The following is a 25,007-nucleotide window of genomic DNA, read 5'->3' as shown; positions in this document are numbered from 1 at the left end:
ATTGATTGGAGTCACTATGTTGCATACTAGTTGGTCCAAATTGCTTCTTGGAGTCTGGTTTTTGGTTAAAGCACATCCTGCATATGTAATGTCTGTAACATGGGGTTTCTGCTCATTCCCTTGTGAGCTGCAAGTGTTTTACAGTGCAAAGCAAATCACTCCGCTGTGGGCTTTTGAAGTCCGCTAGCCAGGAGTGTGCAGCTCAATAGTTCCGAGAGAATTACATGAAGCTGCACAAGGAGGGCTGGGAATAGGCCTTGTTTCATTCCCATATATACCCCAATCTGTCAGTGCACAGCCAGTAGAATGCAGACCCGTGTTTGAAGTAGAACAAATATATCAAGAGAAAGAAGAAGTAAATACGATTAAGGTTTTTTCAAAGAGAGTTCATGTAATTTCACAGTCATTGCTCATATTACACATACAATTAATTTCCATAAGCCAGTTCATAAGGAATAGATTATTAAATAAATCTAAAATATGTATGTCATCTGACCTTGTCACTGCCCACACTCTAGCATCAACCTGAAATCAAGAGAGCGTTTTGAATGAGAGTACAAGCTTCCCCCTAAGAGGGAAGACAGATTTAGAGCCTACATTTGAATGTTGCTGTTGGGGCTGAGCCTGTGAAATGCTGTCATCAGTCGTATGAGGAATAATTGGCTATAGTTTTCAGGACTGCAGTGTGGGCAGACAGGCATCAAAGAGCGTTATGCGTTTTTTTTTTAGGAAGCTCCAACACTGAATAATGTGGGAAAAGAAATTTTTAGATTGCATAGATTTCATAAGGGCTGTTAATAAGTTAATTACTAAGGACTGTATACCCTTACTCGTTTTTAGTGTGAAGGGAAGTTGAGTTGAGTTCCCAGAACTTGCTGACATGGCTCAGCATAATTTATATGCACTGCAATTGCAAAGACATTACACACACAGTCACAGCTGTGTTTATGTGCAGCTTCTCTGTTTCCAGTTTGAGCTTTGATTACATCTCTTTGTATATTTTTCTGAAGTGTTCATTAGTAGTAAATGTAAATACCTATGTATGAAATTGTAGATTTGATTTGTGTGAACAGAGTTCATCTATCTATCTACACACACACACACACACACACACACACACACACACACACACACACACACACACAGACTGTGTGTGTGTGTGTGTGTGTGTGTGTAAATATCTAATGTGTTTAATATACTTTATTTGACTATGCTTCTCTTTTCTGTCACTGTTCTGAAATTGCAGCCTGTGGCGCAGCAGCAGGTGGAGTAGAAGATGAGGGTGAGGCAGATGCTGGCTGGATTGAGGGTGCCGCTATCCTGTTGTCTGTAGTGTGTGTGGTGCTGGTGACGGCCTTCAATGATTGGTCAAAGGAGAAGCAGTTTCGTGGGCTGCAGAGCCGCATTGAGCAGGAGCAGAAATTCCAGGTGGTCCGTGGTAGCCAGGTCATCCAGCTGCCTGTGGCTGACATAGTGGTGGGGGATATCGCACAGATCAAATATGGTAGGTGCAACAAAACTGTCAAGATTACAATAATTAATTATGATTATGGACCAAAACTAATCAAACTTCCTAGAATATTTTGATTAGTTTGGCTTTGTTGGACGTGCTTACTGGCTACCACAGTTGGCTCTGTGTAAAGTAATTTTCTAGGTTCATAAGCTGAAAATAGACTACAGCCTCATTTCCAAAAGGGGATTAAAGTTGTGAAGTCCACCTTAAGCAATTAAACATAGTTAAGCTACATTCACGCAATTAATTAGCTGCAGACTGACCCCATGCATGCTGAGCAACACATGCACATCTTCAAATTCCATAATGTGAGTGACAACTGTCAGTAATTCCTCACAATGGTGCAGAATAAATGTGGTTATCCTGAGTGAGCCTGTTTTTTTTTTAGTACTTAGAAAGCAACAAAGCCTCTTTCATTGTTGCAGGTGATCTGCTTCCTGCTGATGGAGTGTTGATCCAGGGTAATGACCTGAAGATTGATGAGTCATCACTGACCGGAGAGTCTGACCACGTCAAGAAGTCTGCAGATAAGGACCCAATGCTGCTGTCTGGTATGGATTCAGTTTAGTGTAGTTTATGAATGTTATATAGTGTTTGTAACAGCCATTTTTCCCTGCATGTTGTTTGGAAAAACAAAACAACAAATAGACAAGTCTGGGTTTTTTTCTGCCAGTGACAGCTTGAAAAACATTGTTTTTAATCAAATGTTTCTCTTTACCTATTTTGCTTTTTGCTGCAGCAGAAACAGAAGCGGGGTTCTTGGACTGCAGGATTATTAGAATTTAAGAATATTCCTGATAAGAGAAATGTGGGATAATCGGATCATATTAGTATGTTTTGCTGCAGATAATTAGCTGTGTGACTTTTTGCTGCCTTCTTTAATTACCCTCATATTCACCTACACCAACTTATTTTCCCCAAGGTTAATGATGTTCTGTGTGCAAATACAAGTCTGGTACATTATTAGTGTGTTAAACCTGCCACTCTAGCACATTTTATATGAAATGAAAGAGAGTTTAAATTATTACTCGTGATTTTTGAAGGACTCTGTCTTTAAGATGTTTGAGATTTTTAATCCCTTTGACACATGTAGTAGTCACCCATTTTTAGGTCAGTGAAGCCACTGATGTAAATTTGGATTCAATATGCACTTTTTCCTGGCTTCTCACTGTACTTGTGATTGATGAAAGCCAGCTTTGTGTTCTGGTTTGATTCTAGTTGCTTGTTAATATGTGTGAGGTCACTGTCATGCATAAATGAGCAGAAGTGACAGAAGACCATAGGTGGCTGCACAGCATGGAGATTCAGAAAAGCATGTGGACAGTTCCTTAACAGCGACATGCCCATCATGTCTTATTACATGAATCAAAGGCCTGACATCAGCTACACTGATATATAAGCCATTCTAAAGTAACAGTACAGGTAATGCAACAGGAGAGTGCTGTGTGACACAGCCTCCTTTAATCACAACAACCAATTTGTCATCCTGCTGTAACGCTAATCATTAATCACATCAGTGTTTTCCTCCTCCTGAATCCCTCCAGCTGACCCAACACAAAATAAATAAATAAAAAATGTATCAGGCCAAAAGAGGAGACAAGCTGCAGCCTTGTGGTCCTGACAAACTTTACCACACATGATGCTTTCCTCTTACCCTTAACTAGATTTGAGCCCACTGGATATAATGAGAAGGATCAATCTTCAGTCAGGAAGCATCACACACCCGCTATGCAACATGTCACACTCCATACTGGCTAGTTATGAACATTAGATTAGAATGTTAAATAGAAGCAGGACATAATGTTACCCTCACCATAACCAAATGTAACCTTTAAAGCATGCCTTCACCTTACTTGCTATCCAGTGAGTCAAGACTCCCATTTTACCCTACTGAGTGCACTGGTCACTGTTAACAGTCTAACTCTGAAAGAATAAGAAAAAAATACCAAATGCAAAATCTGGACAGTTCCCAGTGGGTCTCAAGATTGCAGTATCAATCAACGTATTCCTCTTTTGCTCTCTATGCACTCTTCACATGAATACAGCTAAGCCCACTGTAACAAGATTAGCCAGTATTACTCTGTATAGAAATGGAAGCCAGACAGCATCTGCTGCTATAACCTTTCTCCTAGTCTACAGGTTCTGCGTATTCATTGATAGATATGATTTTCTTAAGATTGGGACATAACAAGATCAACTAACCTGTTTGTAAAGCGCTTTAATGTTATTGATTGAGCAAGTTAGTCGCATAAGTCTTTGTAATAGGAATGAGCTGTTATAGAAATTAACAGTCAACTTTTGCTAGAAAAGCTCTAAAAAGTAACAAAAGTGTTTATCTTCTTTTAAGTTACTGAAAGTATGCATATCTGTAATATAGAAACTGCTGCACTTTCTTTAGGGACCCATGTGATGGAGGGCTCGGGGCGCATGGTGGTGACGGCTGTCGGTGTCAACTCTCAGACTGGAATCATCTTTACACTGCTGGGGGCTGGCGTGGAGGAAGAGGAGAAAAAGGAGAAGAAAGGTAAGATAATTTGATCCTTATATAATCTTCTTATATATAACCTGCTCCATACTCAGGAGTACTGAGTAATTTGCTTTTGTGTCAGTGTTGCCCAGCAACATACCCCTGAAAACAAGCTTTTCTCATTTCATTACCTTATGTTCTCAAAGTCTGCCTCATTGCACAATGTCAGTGTTTTAACTGTCTTTGTAAACAGAGGGGTTCTAAAGAATGAACTCACAAATGGACAAATGTCCACCTTTTGTAGGTGTTTGTAGTACAGTATTCAACACTAAGTGAATGTGTATAGATACTATATGATATCAGTATTGGTGGCTCAGTAATCAGCTGCAGTATGCAGGTTCTGTGGGTTCAGGTGCATCATTGTCCTTACTCTCTTATCGTTCCAAATTTGCCTCGAAGGAGGGGCAGTGGAAGACGGACACCAGAATACAGGTAGAGTATCACCTTTCTCTGACCCCTGGGAGTGGTACAGTACTTGAACCTTTTGATCTTTAACCCCTAATGCTTACCAGTAAACCACTGTTGCTAGACTACCCTTTTCTCTAACAAAGCAACCTGGCTTCTGTTAAACTCCTCACTTAAAAAGAGAAGCATCATAATCACAACACTGCATCTTTTTAAGTGTTGATAGATAACACATTTCACAATGCATAATCCTCTCCTCATATAACAGGCTCTGCACTCATCAGACTAACTAGCTAGCATCCAGCATAAGCCCTGCTTCATAGACGTGTTAAATGCCATGAATAAGAACGGGCTTTCAGACTCATCTCATTGCTGTATTACAGAACAATGATATGAGAGCAATAGCCTTGTAGGTGCACAACACATGTACCAGCAGTAGGGTGTAAACTAGTTAGTACAAGCTTGTATAAGATGTACTCTTTTACATCTTAATATGTATATGTGCACAGTTTATCCTTTTAGTAGTGTCTTTGCTACCACTTCCGTATTTTCATTTAATTAAAAATAGCTTGCATGGAAACATGTAGTGATATTATAAAAAGGTAAAGATTTGTTAGATTATCCCTTCAGCTTAAATCTAATGCTGTGTGTCTTTTTAGTGTGATGTTTATAATAACTACAGTTCTTCAACAAAAATACGGTTTTAGGTGCATCACTGCTATGATATATATTCATTTACTTTTTTGGTTTTTATATATCTAATTTGATTGGCTAAACCAGGGGAAAAATTCTTCTATGATGATTCAAAATGAATAATAATTACTGATCAACAATGATAATTTGACAATTTCATGATCAAAATCATACCAAAATGTTGCCACACATTTGAATATCCTTTTGCATTTAATAATTGATTCACATTTGGTCTAAATAGTACAGCTCTGACAATGTTAGGATTAAGACTTTTTAAAGAATCATATCTGCCAGATGTTGGGTGAGATGGATCTGCTGTGAAAATCTGAGACCAGAATCACAGAAGTCCTGTTTTTAAATGAGATGACTGAAAAATTAAGTTATAATGAAACTGACAAACATTTATGCACCACGCTTTGTTTTAATTTTGCTGAAACCAAAAGGACACTAAAACATAATAAAAATTTCCCATGTTTATCATTTAAAAATAGCAACTATAACAACTACGGAAAATAAAAAAAACTGATACATTACTATGTTTCCTGTTAAAGATCATTAGTCTCTTCACTTAACTGGCTGGCACATGTGTGTTTCACTGGCTAATAAGGTGGATCCCTCTTATTTTTTGTTTAGTGTGGACTGGGGAGTTTGACTTTAGTTTTAATTTTAGCTCATTTGTTTAAAATTAGGATTTTTGTTTTGCTAAACGATATTACACGAATAACATGGTTTTGATAAAAGTTAATATCGCTAAAGGTTGGGGGCACAATTGACAATACTTGAAATTTGATGGGTAAAATGCATTGCACAGAAACAAACAGGTGTCTAAATTTGTCTGACAACTGACTTACTTCTAGTGTAGCTGTGGCATCATGTTTTATTTTATTGTTCCCCCCAATGTTATGTTCAGATTTCATGTTTCATGTCCGTCCACTGTTATACTTGTCTTATTATTAACATTTGATAAAGGAGCTTGCAAAGAAAAGCGTCTGGACTTCTTTAGAAGTCCAGACGCTTTTCTTTGCAAGCTCCTTTGACTACGATGACCTGGATGACTGAGAACCTTCACAGACAACATTTGATAAACATCTTCTATCAAATCTAACATTAGCTAAATACATAATAATAATAAAAACATTTGCAAATGCATTTTTTTCCCCACACTAATCACACGGTCTTCACACAGTCTACATATGATGAATCTCTTAAATGTGCTATAACCATGTTATTTCTGTTCACTGTCTTGGGTGTGCACGTGTGTGGGTGTGTTTGTGTGTGGGCGTGCGTGTGTGTGTGTTTTTGTTCATTCATGTTTGGCCCTTATTGTTACTGGCTAGACTGCTCCCATCCCCCTATCCACCCCATCGCAACTATAGCCACGGATGGGGCTGCAGGCATTAATGCCCCTGGCAGTGCCAGCCTAATTAATGGTAGGTCGATAAAACCTCTGATCTCTGATCTCTCTCTTGTGACTTTTGACCCCTCCTACCTTCTTCATTCTCAAACTGCCTCCTCCTACCATGGGTGCTCATCTTTTGCTTTTCTCTCTGTTGTTTTGTATCTTTTTCGTATCCATGCTATCAGTGCATGCCATTATTATCTGTAGAAATTGTGTTTCTTGTTCTTCTCTATATGCTGTTGTTTGTCTTGTAAGAGTTTTAACGAATATAGCCATCATGGACACATTTCTAATGTTTTTCCTCTGCATGAATCTTTAAATCAAGACTAAAATAAATAAAAGTCCCCAGGTCCATGGGTCTCTATAATGTTGAAAAGCAAGGAAGATCTTTTGAGCCTTTTTATATTGTCAGGGATAACAAGAATAACATTAAAAGTGACTTCATTCCGTTTCTTGCTCAGAATCTGGTAAGAAAAAGGCATATAACATATAACCCCTGCAGTGTTGTTGCTACATATGAGTTTTTGAACGATTAGGCCAGGATTTACAAGGCACTTTTTTATTTTCAGACATAGACACACTAGTCTTTTTCCTATTTTATAGTCTAACTGACCTCTTGGCAATAAAATGGTGCATTTGGATAGCTTCCACATTTCAAACCCTTTCTTTAAATTGTACTCTTATTTTCCTTCATAGTTCAAATTTGATGTAATTGTTGAGATTTGAAAAAAAAAAAAAAAGGTTGATGACTGATGGAAAAATCTTACAGTAGGTCCAACCCCCTTTAGTCTGATGTCCCCTGAGGTCGCTTAGTGCAAATCCTCTATTTCTGTGTTAGCTGGACACAATGCAGTGGCACTGGGTTCTCTCTTATCTGTTTCCCCTTGGAGAGCAGCCCCAGTGTGTTTGTACCCAAGGCAGGAGTGGTAAGATTTGTGCTGTAATGGTGACCTTGTGCTATCCTGGGCTGGAACAAAGCGATTTGTCATCTTCAGCTTTATTGTGACTCCGGGGAAACTGGCTAAAGTGGAAGTGAAGGTGAAATGAACCAGCTCTGGTCTGATGGTCTTACAGCTCTACCTGAACAATTTGTGACATTTAGGTACAAATCCCTGAAAGACAGATTTGGTCAACTTTCTGGCCTGCCTTTCACCGACTCCAAAAATAATGGGATCAAAGCTGCAGTACAAAATAAAATGCTTCTTCTTTTTTTGGCACACTGTGTATCTATTTTGCTTGAAAGTGCAAGAGGCTTTACTAGATGCTTAGTGTTATCTTTCACCGGCTGCAAAATAATATATATTTTTACTTCTAACAAGGTCTTTCACAGCTCAATTAGACTACCCCCAAGTTGACTGTATAACTTAAAACAGCACTGTGCGATTAAACTGCTCATTTAAATTAAGTTAACTCCTTTTGAGAAGAATCCAACAGCATAATAAATTCATTGTCTCCAAACTTATTTCAGTTTTCTTCCAGTTGTTCTTATGTAACTTCACCATGTGGGAGGCTTTCCCTTCAGGCTCTCTCTTTCTCCCTCTGTATTGTTCACATTTCCAGTCTGCTTCCCTTTAAGTGTGTGATCGTGTGATCTTGCATGCCTGAACTTTCCTCTTATGCATGCTGTCTCTTGTTACTGTACGTGTGCTTTTGGTGTACCCTCTCTCACTGTCAGTGTTTGGTGTAATGCCTTATCTGCTGTTTGTCTTATATCTCATTTGATAACCCGACAATTTGATTCATGTTGTTGCTAATGTTGCGTGGAATTGCCTGTGCTCACAGTGTGAGTATGTCATTCAAAACAATACAAAGAAAATGAAGAGATTTTTTTAAAAAGTGCAATTTTAAATGTGAATTTTACATCACACTTAATATACTTTGAAGAATTTCTTTTTTTTTTTTAATTTTAGAAAGGCCCGTTAATTGATTTTAATTATCTAATTAATTTATTATGCAATGAAATAAAGTGTATCAAAACTATGGTTTCTCCCATTTTGTAGTAGTCTGCACAGCAGTATGTCAGTGATCTGTTAGAATAACCCGTTTAGTACATTTTAGTCTTTCTAACTCCTTGTCAGCTGTTGTAGCTACTAGTTGCATCACTTGCTTATCACAAGCCTTTCTATGTGACTGTCACAGAGATGTATTAAAAGTCATTTTCCTGTCTCCCTGTTTGTGAATTTTGGTTCTCATTGTTTGTGCTGTCTCTGTGGTGATAATTTGTTGACCTGTCTGCCTTGGTTATTTTTGTTGTTGTTGTCTTGTATGTCTCCATCATAGGTAAAATGCAAGATGGCAATATGGAGAGCAACCAGATTAAAGGTAACCAAACCATATCTTTCACTCTCTCCTCCTCCTCACCCTCCTCCTCCTTCCTTTTCCTCTTCTCATCTCTTCCCTTTTATGGTGTGTAGCGTAAGCTCTGGGTCAAATCCAGGTTACTTTATCTTTATCAGCCCACATTGTTCTTAATAATGGTCTCTCTAAGCGTTGTGCTAATTCAGACTGGATTCTGCTCATTTTTGTGACTGAAGTCTATTGCAGGCTGAAGCCAATCCCAGACACTGTATGTGTTGGAAGGAATTAGACCTTTTATTTGACCCAGGTTTTACCCACAGTCAAATTATGTTAGACATCCCGCTCTTTCCCACTGTCTGTCACTGCTGTGTCGTCCCTGGTCTGTTGTTCTGTTCTTCTTGTTGTTTTGTTGGCTCATCTTGGTCTTTCTGAGAAAATAGCAACCTGTCCCTCAACTATCCCCTGTCAGCCTTAGCCAAGTCGCCTTTTATCCAGGGACACCGACAAGTGTCCTCTCTATAATAAAGTTTGCTTTACAGAATTTGATTTAAATTGGTGTCAGATTAAAGGGATCCTCTTTCATTTATATTTATTGTTTGGTCTCTGTAGGGGTGTGGGTAATGCTGATTTATATTATATCAGGTTAGACTTAGAAATAAAGCACATAACACAAACACCATAGGGATTTCTTCAAATAGTGTAATGTGGCTGACAGTCACAAACCACTAGGCAATTAATTTCTCGAAAATATTAAACAAAAAACAAGCTGCTACTGCTCTCAGATTTTTCATACAAAGTTTTCATTAGAGGTATGTTAACCTTAGCTCTGCTGATTGATTTAGTAATTATGTAGTAGCTGCTTGTCACATGCTTATTTGATGATGTCAATAAAGGTGTGACAACATACAATAGAAATGATTAATTATTACATTGTTAAACTTTGTTAATCTTTCCATAAATATAGGAATTATGTAGAAAATAACTTAAAGAAGACTCTTTCATCAGTAAACAAGAAGCATTCAGAGAGTACAAACCAATGCCAAGCCAGCTCACACGAGGCAGTATTCATGTTTAAGAAAGCAGTCTTTTGTTTTACATATATTCCATTTGCTTTCTTTGTTATTTTTAAACTTACTTCAAGAAGTTTGTAGTGCAGTAAAAATAATGTATTTTGGGCAATTCTTAATCTTAATATATAACAGTATAATTTAAGGCAGTAAAATTTTAAGCATATTTTTAAAGATCAAAGACATTTTATGAAAGATTGACCTTTTTTGACCTTGAAGATGAGGTCGGGGGTCCTGAAGTATAGTGATTTTAGAATCCTCATATATCATTCCTTATATGTTGTCAATGAAAACAATGGCAGTAAGAAAGATGGTTTTTATTAGCTCTTCATAGGATTATTGTCACTTTGACCTTCGGATCAATCTATTGACCTTGAAGTAAAGGTCAGAGGTGAAATGTGACATGATATATTAAATCTTGATATGGTGCTTTCTACATGTTGATATACACACCACACTTGTAAGAGTCATCGTTTCTAAGTTATAATGTTTTTAGTCAATTTTCGACCAATAAATTATTAAGTTGACCCTGAAGACTTTGGTGGATGTAAGCCAAATTGTAATGGATTGTTAACATGACCTTACTCTACACCCCTTAATGTAATGTAAGCATTTATTAGTGAAGGTGATGTGTATATTATATTCTCTTTTATGCTTCTTGACAATATGGGTATCTGCAAGCCTTGATGTCATGGCAAATATAATAAAAGCATGGTTATATAGAATAACAGACACAAGCTGAAGAAAATCCATATCTTCAAAGAATTAATACTTTCCTATAGTAAAACTGTGGGGTGTGGTATGATTACGATGATAATTATTGCTAGAACGCTATTTAAAGAACAAACAGTCTCTTTCAGAAGATGAACTTTAGTCAAGAGTGTGTTTTAATTTTAAGTAATGCTCTTCTCCTGAATCCACCTGGATACGGGCGATATAGTCTGTCTTGTGTCGAGGGGGTGAAAAAAACAAAATGCGCAACCGGAGAGTATGACAAATGCTCAACATTAAAAGGTTTTTCATGACCATCAAACAAATGCCTCATTGTGATTGGGAAACTGGGTTGAAATGATTTTTGGTAATGGCTTACATTAACAGAGAGGTTCACTTAATGTGTCTTTTCAAGGGAGAGCACAAGAGATGGAGTAAGGTAATTGTGGACTGGTTTTACTGCCTAAGAGAGTTCCCCCCCCACATACACACACACACACACACACACACACACACACAGGACTTTGCATTTATCAAATCATAAAATTTCATAACGTACATAAAATATCAAATACACTTTAAGTGGGAGTAGAAATTGCATATATATATTTTTACATGGGCCAAAATATGTCTTAGACAACAGTCTTTAACAACCCCTTTGAGTTGAATTCATTTTACTTTCACTGTGTTATCTTTGTGTTCCAGTCTACTCCATATGCATTATTTCAGTTAAATGTATAGTCCTACTGATTATACCGTCTTACATGATTATTAAAAACACACTTTTCAAAATTTCAGATACGTCAAGTGATTATTTTGCAAGAAAAGACCCTTTTTTCACTGGGTTTCAACACTACTGCCAACTATCATGAGTTTGAACGTTACTCAACTGATTAGGCCCAAGATATATTTCTGGCAATCAAGTTCATCATATCACTAGGAGCTTGTCTACGAATTGTTCTCAGTGGGGGAAAAAAAAGAAAACAAAATTAAAGACTTGAGCAGTTTTATGCCCATTTTGTAGATAAAAGCCTTTTATACTGATTTTGAATTGTTCACATTACCTGAAACAACAACCCAAATATGAGCAATTACAATTCATCCTGAGAAACAATGACTGTAATATCTGAAAATGAGTTTTTCTATCATTTAATGAAGCGATCAAAAATTATGATTTTAGATTTAAGTCATTTTGTTTGCATGGTGTGAAGGCAAATACTTTTTATTTATCACACTACACTTTGAATTAAACCTTCAGTGAGTTTTACGCTAAAAAGAAGATATTTACTTCTGATGTTTATGTAGTTTATCTTTTACTTTTTTCTTGACTTTAAATTGTGCTCTTCCTCACTATTATTTTGTATTTTTATATACAGTACAGGAAGTGTAATTTTCACATGGTATAAATGATCCTGAAATGATCAGCAGACTTCTAAATACTCTGAAGGTCTAGATTTTAAGATAGTTAATGTATGAATAATTTATGGTAAATATGTTTTTTTGATGAACGATGGGAAGAATAAGTGTGTCTCTTATACTATGGTACATGCTATAAAAGTGCAACATGTTTTAGTTTTCTTACACATCATACAGTAAGATGGTCAGAGCCAAGCAAAATGTCATTGGATGTAGTTATTTTTTCTTGGTTTTAAGTCTAAACTGTTTGCCAGTGCCGAATGGTACTGGTGCGAGTAGCACACCTGGGTGTTAAGTGAAGTCCCTCTCCCTCATTTTATTGGTCTAATCTCCTTATCTAACACTGGTGCTGTCTGTTTTTTGTTGTTTTTTTATTGTTGTGTTTACAGTGAAGAAGCAGGATGGAGCAGCTGCCATGGAGATGCAGCCTCTAAAGAGTGCTGAAGGCGGAGAGGCTGACGAGAAAGAGAGGAAGAAAGTGTCAGCTCCGAAGAAAGAGAAGTCTGTGCTGCAAGGGAAGCTGACCAAACTGGCTGTCCAGATTGGCAAAGCAGGTACAACAAATTGCACACAGACAAGTTTATCACTCAGTCACGCAGATAGATCTGGGAAAAAAGAGGCACTAAACCATCATCCTGTCCATCAAAGTTGCACAGATAAGACTGCTTTTTATTTGTTTGAAGCAATCAAAGGAGTTTAGAAGAAACTTAAGGTATCTGAATTACAGAGCTCTGGAAGAGTGTTTTTCCCCTCTGCCCTTGAGAAACTGCTGAATCATTGTACTAGTAGAAACAGAGATTTTGTCATGCAGGTTGCCCAGTTTTGCAATGTTACACACAATATCATAAAATGTTGTTTCTAATATAATTTAGGATAGGGTTTAGGCCACTGAGGAGCTGATGTGAAGCACATTTGCAGCATGTGAGTCCTTTCAAATGAAGGTAACACATCGAGAAAACAGGACCAGTGTGAATATCATAATTTGCTTTTCTTAATCTTAATCTGCCGCTTTTTCTCAGAAATCTTTAACCTTTAGTGCACCAAAAAACTGTTTGATTTTTCCCTCAGTTTAAGTACTCCCAGACATTCGTATACCACGACAGGCCTGCTTGGGTAACAAGTGACTGCATAAATGTTTTAGTTCCAGCTTCATCAAAATAAGTGAGATTTCCCTTTACACAATCAGCTCACTATGTAAGGCCAGCCATTTTGAGTAGGGATTCAAATCTGTTACTGCCTGCAGTGCAAAGATAATCCACAAGTGGGCAGATTGTTGGGAAGTATTAATTATGTTGATAACATACAGGCCTCGAAAGCTTGAGTGTACAAATGGTGCTTCTGTCCTTAAAAGCTGTTTAGGAAGTTAAGTAAACAGAGCTTCCAGTGTGCTCTAGTTCTTATTTCTCCTTGTAAAGAGTTGAAGGTTTTACAGCTTCAAGAAGTCCCTGTTTCTACAGTGTGCTGTTACATCAAACTGTTGGCCTGAGTGATGGAATGAGGACACTGTGTCAGAACAGTGAAATACCAAGGATGGATTAGCATACAAGCAGTGCTTGTAAGATCATGTGGCATATTGGGGAAAATATTGGAACTTCAGCATCTGTGTGTCTTTAAAAGCCACACCCAAAATGTAGCTATTAGCTGTCCTCCTTTAACAAGCTGAGAAAGAATAAAGACTGCAAATAGTTGTTTTTATTAACATTTAACTTTCATAATTAGATAGTTATGGCCATTAAAACATGCCCAAAGTTTATAATAATGAGATAAGCATGTAAGCATATATAAATAGAAAATGATCCAATGCTCTTAATTATGTTTGCGACAAGCTGCCCCAAAACTGTGGTTTTCTTGATCAATTTATGTATATGTTCTTGCATGACAAGCACCATTTAATTAGTATTATAAGCTTTTAATGTACTCCAACATACAAACAGTCAACTATGCATGGAGATATACAGTTCACAGGAATACAGTTTTACCAGCTATGATACCATCAATGTTTCTGACAGCATACATTTTCCACTTCAGTAAGCTTTTCAGCACATGCCTATTAAAAGGGGCTCATTTTGATAAAGATATATTAGATATATCAGTCATGAAAATATTATGTCAGCCCAAGCAGGCAATGAGGACAAACGGTGTACCAAATGGAGTCATCCAACTGTTTTTATTTATTTCATTAAATGTTTATGCTGAAAAACAGGGCATACCACCCCTGAGTATGATTCCCAGTATTGACCAATCATAAGGAAATGTTCTTTTAGGAATGGGGGAATTAAAGAACCAGTAGCCAAGGCTAGGCTGGAGGGCTGGAGGGCTCCACATCACTTAAAAAATGTTCTCAACCCTCATAAATATGAAGCAATAAGTTTGAGTAAAATGCAACTGAAATATATAAAGTTAAAGGTTTATTTATTCATATAACTGTCATAATGGAAAATTCCATTTTCATTAAGGAAAATATGTTTGGTATAACATCAGTGTTTACCAGTCAAGTTAATTTAATTTGACCAGATTTGACCAAATTTAAATTATTGTTTTACATTTTACTCATGTAACTAAATTGCATGGAGATTTTTCATGAAATCAAATTACTTAAAGTCAGCATTTTGAGCATAAATATTTGTGTAAGCAGCATGAAATGCTGTAATTGCAATATAGACATTTTTTTTAAACTATGACTCAGCTAGTGTCCCAGAATAAAAAAAAAGTTTATTAAAGTTGGAAAAATTACAACTCCTACAACATAATTACGTTTCCCTCCCATAGGTGCATGAATGAAATCCATCTCCATTATTCAGTTAGGTTTAAGTTACAGCTTTTTCCTACCCTAGCTTTTTTGTTTTTTGAACATTTATCATCTTGCAGTTCCTGTATTCAGGTAATTCATCTTAACCAGCATATTAATCATTTCAGTTATTTTCAGCAGCAGGCAGTTTAAAGTAATAAAAATGTCATAGATTTTGGAACCACCCTTTTAGTTCCTGGCAATAACAGCTTGTCAAATCTGGCAATAAGGTGCTTTGGCTGTCAAACCTGTGTTTCAATATGTGTTTGCCACACAGAGTTTAGCTTAACAGTGATTACTGAGTGAAAATTGAGCACTGGAAAAGGGAGGGTAGCTTGCTCACCTAGCTAGACCTCACTGATCAGTCAGAGTTTTCCTGACACTGATACACATTAATATAACATATATTATTCCTTTGATAAATTATTTTATCAATGAATTTAGTCAACTCAGATTTTAGGCAACTCACAGCAACAACACACTGAGTTAAGTCCCGTGTGTGGCCATTCTCTGTGGAGTCATGATAAAGCGCTTGGCACTAGGAAGGACTTGAGCTGCTCACCACATGCCGCACTGATGGATCGAGTAAGCAAACTGAGTAACCGGATTTGTCCACAGTCATCAGTAAAGTGTAGCAAAGCGATTCTCTACTTAGATTCCTGTATCAAACTGTTCCCCTCTATAGTTTTGTTTGATTACATGCCTCACTTTGCCATTCCTTTCCTCAGCTAATACTTGCCGTACTTTTCACCAGGTTTGCTCATGTCAGCCATTACAGTCATCATCCTGGTCCTGTACTTTGCCATTGACAACTTTGTGATGCAGAAGCGCCCTTGGATGCCTGAGTGCACTCCTATCTACATCCAGTACTTTGTCAAGTTCTTCATCATTGGTGTAACTGTTTTGGTGGTGGCTGTCCCAGAGGGACTGCCGCTGGCTGTCACCATCTCCTTGGCTTATTCTGTTAAGGTAAGGTAACTTTTAAGCATTGTAAGACTCCATGGGCTCACATTTGTTATTAATAGATTTGTTATGCAGTTAGATATTGTTGTTTTTCTTTGTCTTTGCATATGCAAATGTGTGCACCTTTCACAGAGATGAGACGTGCATGGATACTTGAGGATTCAGGGCAATTAATTCTCCCAGCTGTGTTAATGTGCTTATTTTTATTCACAGCGGCAAATATGTAAATAATTCAATTAAGTCTGACTGTGCAAAGAATTAAATTTTTTTTGAATGACATGAATCAAATTAAAATGTTATATGTACCAACATGTACGGTGGCCATTTTTGCCACTGAAAGTTAAGCAGTGCGAGGCTCGGGATAGGCACTTTATTGAAAAAAAAAAAAACTTTAAAATGGAACACATTGTTTTCTACCAACAGAAAATGATGAAAGACAACAACCTGGTGCGTCACTTGGATGCATGTGAAACAATGGGCAACGCTACAGCCATCTGTTCTGACAAGACAGGCACGCTAACCACCAACCGCATGACAGCTGTGCAGTTATACGTTGGTGATGTACATTACAAAGAGATACCAGATCCTGGAGTCCTGCCACCCAAGTCATTGGATTTACTTGTCAATTCCATCTCAATTAACAGCGCCTATACCACAAAGATACTGGTAAGTCTTAGAGAACACAGTTAATGTATAAGTATAAAGTTAAGTGAATATTTGAATACCTTATCTGTCACTTTTATATACTAATTCATGCTTGATGCTCTCCGTGAACCAATATTTGGGTTATTGTACTGTACTACACTCAGAGAAGATAAGCCTATATTATCCTGGGTTAGCTTCTTAGATTTCAGCTTACTCTGTGTAAACAGTGACACCATATGATGGGAGCAGCCCTGAAACAGCGAGACAGCTCTGCAGTGCTTTCTTTTTGGCTAAGCAGGCAGGCAGTGTCCTTGGCTGCTGCTTTAGATTCATTAGGCATTCACTCAACTTGTCACCTTGAGAACGGTTGTGTAATTTTGTCTTATCTGATATTCAGAGCATAGCAGTCTGTAATTGAATCCAATCTGCCTAAGTGCTGGAGATGTTCTCCTGTCTATAGTGAATGCAGCAAGGAGACATTTTCTCTAAGCCAATTAGACCTGCATTCAATAAGAAATACATAGATACATGGAGAAACACACTCATGCTGTTTCGTATTCTAATCACAGAAAATGTGACTAGTCTGCATGGAAATCTTGTCCAGGACACAGGTCTGAAACATTATTTGCATGATAAAGCGCTTGGTTAAACAATCTAAAAGCAATGATTGCCAAGATTAGCATGTCTTCAGCTTGTTGGAACAACATGCCTGAGTAATCCATTTCCTGGCATGTAGACTCACCTGCACACACACTCACACACATAAACACACACACAAACACACACACACACACACACACACACACACACACACACACACACACACACACACACACACACACACACACGCACTGTTTGTGTCTATCTACTTGTCACCATCCTTGTAAACTCCTGTAGAGTCTATTCATTGATGGTTGACCAACTGACAAATGCCCTTATGGAACTTGCATTAGCAGTGAGCTGAGCAATTAGGACATCTGTGAACGAAGAATCCAACAGATTTCATTTTTGGTGAAAGCACAGTATTGAGCTAGAGACATTGTAAGTGCAGGGACATGGATCCTGAATGGAAATCTATGAGAGAATTTTGCAACATTAAAGCTAGTGTTTGTCCTGCCCCTGCTACCCAAAGAACCGATCAAAAACTGAACCGGTAAACATATGTGGCAGTCGTGTTTTTGAACACGTAAACACACAATGGAGTTTCATTATTAAATTAAAGATGAAGGTAGGTGTACTAATGGGAGTTATAGCATTTGTTCAAGTGATTAAGCACAGATGCTGCCTGGCTGTACTAAGGATTTACTCAATAATGAGCCTTTAATGCTGTGAAACTTTAGGTATAAACCTTAGAGGGGGGGGGGGGAAATGTTTTTAAAAACTTATTTTAATTATATTATATTATTTGCCCGAATTGAACTTGGTAAAAGAGCTTTTGTCCATTTAGCACCCTTGGCTTGGAACAAACTGCAGAAGGGATGGAAAATGACTGAATTCATTTCATTAAGTGCTTTTAAATCTAAACTACGAATCCTTGAGGCCAAGTCCATAACATGCAACTGTTTCAATTAGATTGATTGTCATTTTAACTGACTTTTTTATTTATTTATTTATTTATTTATTTATTTGAATTTTATTGAATTTTATTTTATTTTATTTGTATTCTTTCACTTATTGTTGCATGTGTGTTGTTGCGGCCTGTGTTTGAGTAATTTCTGTAACTGTGAGACACCTGCTGCTGCCTATCTTGGCCAGGTCTCCCTTGAAAAAGAGGTTTTCAATCTCAATGGGATTTTCCTGGTTAAATAAAGGTTAATAAATAAATAAATACATTTTAGAGTATAGTTTCTACATGTGCATTTTTCTGTCTCTTAGTGCATTGATAATAAATGGTTATCTCTCTTACAATTTATTTAGATAGCTCTAAAAAACTGCGTAAATCTTTTGCAAAGATAGCTTTGAGTGCAAAACATGCTACCGGAATGATTTTGGTTGGTCACCGGACTTTTGAGTTGAAAGGTTACACACCTGTGTCTACTATCATTTCAACTTTTCATTTTTTTTATTTGTAAAATTTACTGTTAGACAGTAGATTGAATTCAGTAATTTTTGCCATACAATTACCCTTCTTATCATAATGCCAAGTAGTACAGAGATCTGCTTGTGTCCCTTTAATACTAGTTTACAGTTTTGAACTATATTGCCAAAAGTATTCACTCATCCATCCAAGTTGTTGAATTCAGGTGATACAGTCACTTCCATGGTCACAGGTGTATAAAACCAATCACCTGGCCATGCAGACTGCTTCTACAAAGTGAAGGAATGGGTCGCTCTCAGTATATCAGTGAATTGTTACTGTGATGGGATGCCACCTGAGCAACAAGTCTAGGCATTAAATTTCCTCGCTACTAAATAGTCAGCTGTTAGTGGTATTATAACAAAGTGGAGGAGATTGGGAATGACAGTGACCCAACCATGAAGTGGTAGGCCATGTACAAACCTTCAAACCTCATGTAGCCTTCAGATTAGCTCAAGAACATTGCGTAGAGAGCTTTATGGAATGTGTTTCCATGGCGAGAAGCTGCATCCAAGCCTCACATCATCAAGCCCAATGCAAAGTGTCGGATGCAGTGACGTAAAGCATGTTGCAACTGGAGCAGTGGGGATTGGTTCTCTGGAGTGACGAATCAAGTTTCTCTGTCTGGTAAAACTACAGATGTGTCTGGGTTTGGCAGTTGCCAGAAGAGCAGTACTTGTCTGACGGCATTGTTCCAAGTATAAAGTTTGGTGGAGAGGGGATTATGGTGTGGGGATGTTTTCCAGGAGATGGGGTCAGCCCCTTAGTTCCAGAGATCCTCTTAAAGTTTCAGCATACCAAGATATTTTGGACAATTTCATCCTCCAACTTATTATTGCGAACAGTTTGGGGAAGGTCCCTTCCTGTTTCAACACAACTGCACACCAGTGCACAAAGCAAGGTCCATAAAGACATAGAGGAGCAAGTTTGGCCAGCGCAAAGTCTTGACCTCAACCCCATAAAGCACCTTTGGGATTTGAGACTGCGAGCCAGGCCTTCTTATCCAAGAAGTGCCATGAAGAATGATCAAAAATTCCCATAAATGCACTCTGAAACCTTGTGGAAATCCTTCCCAGAAGAGTTGAAGTTGTTAAAGCAGCAAAGGGTGGGCCAACATTATATGAAACCCTACGGAGTAAGAATGAGATGTCACTCATGTGCAAATGGCAAATGAATATTTCTTTTTTGTCACAGCCACAGGCTGCATTTCAATCTGCACTCAGTATATAAATGGTCCTTTGATTTGCTCAGTAGGTATTACATTTCCACATTAATTCCACTTCTCAAATACCAAATAATGAAACTGCATTCGACCAGGACCTAAACCTGTGTTGTAATTAAGACCACTTAAGCGTAATCTAAGCAGGCTTGAGACTGAGTTAGACTAAATCAAAATCAGCTCATTTCCACTTTTTAAGCACTGTAAAGTTTTTGACATTGTTAACTGTTTGTTTTTTGTGTGTGTGTGTGTGTGTGTTTTTTATAATCACTGTCAAATGTAATGCAGCTTTAGTTTTAGAAAAGCTTTCAATTACATAGGAACAGGACATTCTTGTGGTTCCAGTTTAATACTGTGTGTTCTGAACAGATTAAGGTTTGTTTTCTTTCAGCACAAACTGATGAGGTAAATTAGTTCAAACACGTCAATATTTGCTAGAATTGTGATTACCACTCTGAAATAAAAAACATGATTAAATAAAAGCCCTCACATGAGAGGATTGCATATTTTCTCATAGCTTTGCATATAACTGCAATTTAGGATGAGTATACTTGATACATTGTGGAAGATGCACTAGTGGTTCATGCAAATTACAGTACAGTAAATGGACATGGTAAGAAAGGCCAAAGCAGGCAGACCAGACAAAAAAAACAAACAAACTTAAGAGTAGACTGAGACCTCAATCCTGTCACAGTAACTAAGAGGGGGGGGAAACAGCAAGTCTTCAGATGCAGGTGAATATTTCTTGTCACATACAGTAGTAAACAATGAGAGTGAGGTTGACTTAGTTTCCTTTTCCCACAGCATATTTCTACTAAGATGTACCACAGTTACAAGATGTTATCCCTTAGAAAAATCTGGAGAAATGCTTTGCAGCATTAGATCAGGCTATTGTACTTCTATAGCTGCTTAGCTCAATGGAATTAAGCACTGGCAGAGCACACCTTATACGCTGGGGATTAAGCAGTACATTTACTTCTTTCCAGATCTTTTCATTCGCAAGACGTGACCTCACGCATTGAATGACAAATCAAACTTAATGATACTAACTTACATACCTTTAAGTTCGTAACTTGCCAGCTTGTGTAAATACAGGATCGTCTGTCTGCCTGCAACTTACTGTAGCTAAGACTACATTTATACATCTATATCTTTATGTAGACTTAGATAAATGCACGATATATAAATGTACAATTGTAGTACAGAATATAACATATAAATAGTATAAAAATAACATATGTTGTGTTATTTGAGAATGAATAAAAGGAAAGATAAAGTATGGTGTAAAGTACAATGTAATTAAGGAATGAAGTGAATTCACAAAGCAAGATACAACAGGAAGCTTTTCTGAGGAATATTTAGTCCATCCTTCTTTGCCTCCCCCAGCCGCCCCCACTCCCTCAGCACCACTCCAGGCCTGCAGTATGCTAGCTGGTGTGTTCTTATATAAGAGGCCAATCCTGTGGGAAGCCAGGATAGCTATGGAAGTCTTTGATGGCCACCACACAAAGGCAAAGAGGCAGGCTTTGATACTCATATCAATCCCCCTATTGCCTCTCTGGCGTCATAATACAGCCACTGGTATAGCTCTGTTTCGTCTGTCAGCACATACAGACTGCTGTATAAAGTGGAAAAGCCTCTTACTCAAGGGAGGAAGTTCGTACGCACTTACACAATGAAACCCTGCACATGGACAGTCGCACATGCTCATTGATCTGGCTTGCATTCATGTTTTCAAAGTATTCATTAATGCATACTGTAAATACATCTTGGTTGCCTTGGATGTCTCTTGCGGGCAATGACATCAATACACAAACGTCATTTCCAAGAACATGCATCATCCCCAGTGGCAATACCTGCAAAGGACTGGAATTTTCTTTTTGTCCTTTACCTTTTGTTCTTTTAGTTTTTCATTAAGTGTTTGAAATATTAACATAGTCTGTAATGTACAGGAAGGCTGTGTGTAGACACTTGTGAAGGGGCATTCATATATATAACACACACATCTGTCATTTCAGGGATAGTGACATTGTAGGAGGTATTGAGATCACAGGTGTTTGTTCGCGCAGCACAGTGGTGTGTGTTTAGCATGGTTGTGTGAGTGTCCTGGGAGCTCAGTTTCATGTAGCTTCAACCACCTGCTCAGGTCATTATTCCGGTCAGGGACAAGAGAGGTACAAACAAAAAGAGGACAGAAATAGAACTCTGAAGTATATGTTGGAGAACAAATGTCACGTAAAAGGGTTGGCAATGTTCCTATAAATTTATTCAACAGAATGTGTCTGCTGATTTGTAGATTTTAGAAAAACAATATTCAGTTTATGTCTACTTGTCACTCTACAACAAACAGTTTGTAATTTAAATGAACTTTCTTCTTCTTGTTCTCTAGTAAGTGGTGATGTCTTGATATAATTAGCTGTTGCTCACAGTACTTGTGTCATCTGGACATTGCATGCTTGTTTGCGCAAAAGGAAGGGAGAGTATTTTGGATGTCTTTAGCTTGAAGCACCCAGCCTCTTATGTTTGGAATATTTTGGGAAACTGAGAAGACAGATACACAGCACAACCATGGCCAACAGACTTCTCTTCTCTTCTCTTCTCTTCTCTTCTCTTCTCTTCTCTTCTCTTCTCTTCTCTTCTCTTCTCTTCTCTTCTCTTCTCTTCTCTTCTCTTCTCGGCATTTACTTGACAGTGCTGCTGAGATGACAGTGACGGGATTTGTCATCACATTAGAATGACAGTGTTTTGATGTTTCACTGGCATGGCACTGTATTTCTATGTCACTTTACATAATATATTTAATTTTAGTTTTTTGGGGAGCAGCATCAATTAAATACTTAGAATAGTCAAAAGTAAGGCAAATTGCAGGAAAACCAATGATATTTGAGATTATTTTATCAAGTTGTATCAATTTGTATAGTAATTATTGTATAATATATAGCAGTAACAACAACAACATATCACGGTTTACTTGCCAAAAAGACGGCCAGATATCCCGTGTGAATCATGAATAATTTTTTGTATTTGTCACAGCATGTTGACAAAGAATTTTGCCAGTGATTTGACTGAAACAATCTAATTAATAACCTGCCAATCACTCATCAAAGCCAATGCCCGGGGTAATACAAGAGTCCATATTTGGAATGTCTGAGAAACACATGATTGAAACACATGATTGCATGTGCATCAACAGAAATCAAACTATGTCAAGGCAAATTTCAGGGCACAATTACCTGTTAATATTCAATTCAGTTTTATTTATATAGCACCAAATCGCAACAGCCATCACCTCAAGGCACTTCATATTGTAAGGTAAAGACCCTACAATAATGCAGAGAAAACCCAAACAATCAGATGTTCCCCAATGAGCAAGTACTTGGCGACAGTGGGAAGGAAAACTCCCTTTTAACAGGAAGAAACCGTTAAGAACCAGGTTTAGGGAGGGGCAGCCATCTGCGACAACTGGTTCTGGGTAAGGGGAGGAAGAGAGGACAAAAGAGACTGTGGAAGAAGGCACACTGTTCATTATTATTATTATTATTATTATTATTATTATTATTATTAGTTGTAGTAGTATCAGTTTTATTAGTATTGGTGGTAGGTGTAGGGTCAGTAGTAAAGTATATTTACTAGATGTTGATTCTGTGTATTATGACTCCCTTGTGCTTTTGAAGTAGTCAGAAATCTGCAGTAGAGAGGCAAGTAAAGAATATAATGAGACGGAGAAACGAATATGGAGAGAGGGGGATTCAATATGTAGAGAAGAGGCAGTGAAATGCAAAGTAAGGATACATGCAAATCAGGATGGAAAAAGAAAGGGAAACACATGAGAAAAGACACTCGTGTGACAAGTGTCCTCATCATGCCCTGGAAGACTGTGTTACTGCCCCCCCAGCACTCCTCCAGGCCTTAGCCCAGTTGGCTGTTAGAGTCATGCAGCGAGCAAGGATATCATCTACTCCTACATGCAAAGAGAAAAGAAAAAAAGAAAAGAGAAAAAAGAAGGCGTGGGCTGAGGAGGTGGAGCACCTTGTAAGAGACTGGGACAGCTGAAGATGAGGACAGAAAGTCATCCAAAACAACAAAGCAGGATAGGACTAGAGTGTGAATAAAAAATGGGGGGTAGGTGAAATAAAGGCGGTGTAACTAAAGTAGGAAAAGATTGCAGAGAGAGCATGATAAGGGAGTTGGAAGGAGCAGGAGGGATGGATTAAGGAGAGCCCCAGGTGGAAAAGGAAGTAAAGTTGCCAGCACTCCCTCTGGCATATGTCCTTGCCTGCAGGAACACCCAAGGACTAGGGAGAGGGCAGCTGGTCGTTAGCCATGTCCAGGGCAGGGTGTGCCAACAGTTGTCTCGTCATGCCAACACTGGGCATCCCATGCCAGAAAGCGTCCTTGTTCGTAGAAACCAACGTCAAGCTAAACCTCTGCGGAATCTCTGAGAATACAAGGCAGCGGTGTTTGTGGCTGTCTTCTGTTTATTATCTGTTTACTCACTGCTTTTCCTGCTGTCTTGTTTTGTTATTGAGGTAGCTGTAAATTCCTTTTATTCTCCGCAATACTCTTCTGCTGGAGCAGGAATTGTGCCAGTAGCTAAGCTGAAGTTGAAATATCTGTCATTTAAATTAACAAACATGGTTAAGTATTTACTGCTCTAATATACTGTATTTGGATTGATGGATGGATGGGTGGATGGACTATGAAGGCAGCCATTACACAACATTTAAATGGAGTAATGACTGTTTTCTGTATGATTTAGTTGATCTAAAAATTACCATTTATTTTTTATACATTGTGCGTTTTTCATTTTGGTCATTTTGTTCAGTCATTTTCATTTTAGAGGTTTAACTTGATTTGGTCTTCTGGCTGGGAGCCTATTCTCCCAAACACTTAGCAGACAGGGCAGATGAGACCATTTGTTCCATCTCCTCATTTGCCAATGACAGGCAGTGTCTTCCTGATGTAATCATTGGTCATTAGAAAAAGGCATTAATTCTGTTATTTACCATAAACTCTGTATAAAGTATTTATGCTCTTGTCTGTGTCTGTGAGACATACAGCTAGATAAAAACCAGATATGTCAAATTACTAGGTGAGGATGGGCAAGTCTTCTGATTGGGTTTTAATGATTGATGAGATTTTAGATGACTTTTTCAGCTGGGTCCACTGGCTCTCAGCAGCTGCAAGGATAATTAAAAAAAATGCCTCAGCCTGAATTAATCAATATCCAATATTCGATTGTCAAGAAGGTCAGAAATATTGAGCTCAAAATATGAGCCTCTAAAG

The 25,007-nt window shown here is 37.9% G+C and overlaps 1 protein-coding gene across 9 annotated transcripts in view; it reads left to right on the top strand.

Annotated features, from left to right (window-relative positions):
• The window catches only part of atp2b2 (ATPase plasma membrane Ca2+ transporting 2), a 75,323-nt gene that overhangs the window by 23,510 nt on the left and 26,806 nt on the right, over positions 1–25,007 (top strand). For 2 of the 9 annotated variants that reach the window (XM_085160881.1, XM_085160884.1), the window contains exons 3-11: positions 1,247–1,504; positions 1,939–2,064; positions 3,912–4,037; positions 4,440–4,472; positions 6,476–6,568; positions 8,818–8,859; positions 12,419–12,583; positions 15,572–15,786; positions 16,204–16,446. In XM_085160881.1, coding sequence (XP_085017007.1) covers positions 1,247–1,504; positions 1,939–2,064; positions 3,912–4,037; positions 4,440–4,472; positions 6,476–6,568; positions 8,818–8,859; positions 12,419–12,583; positions 15,572–15,786; positions 16,204–16,446 — 1,301 coding nt within the window. Of the gene's footprint in view, positions 1–1,246; positions 1,505–1,938; positions 2,065–3,911; positions 4,038–4,439; positions 4,473–6,475; positions 6,569–7,257; positions 7,279–8,817; positions 8,860–12,418; positions 12,584–15,571; positions 15,787–16,203; positions 16,447–25,007 lie in introns of all 9 variants that reach the window. The other 7 variants (XM_085160885.1, XM_085160888.1, XM_085160889.1 and 4 more) reach the window with 6 other exon arrangements.

The sequence above is a fragment of the Neolamprologus multifasciatus genome, chromosome 5 (genome assembly GCF_963576455.1).
Source record: "Neolamprologus multifasciatus chromosome 5, fNeoMul1.2, whole genome shotgun sequence".
Lineage (NCBI taxonomy): Eukaryota > Metazoa > Chordata > Actinopteri > Cichliformes > Cichlidae > Neolamprologus > Neolamprologus multifasciatus.
This window is presented reverse-complemented; position numbering and strand designations above follow the sequence as displayed.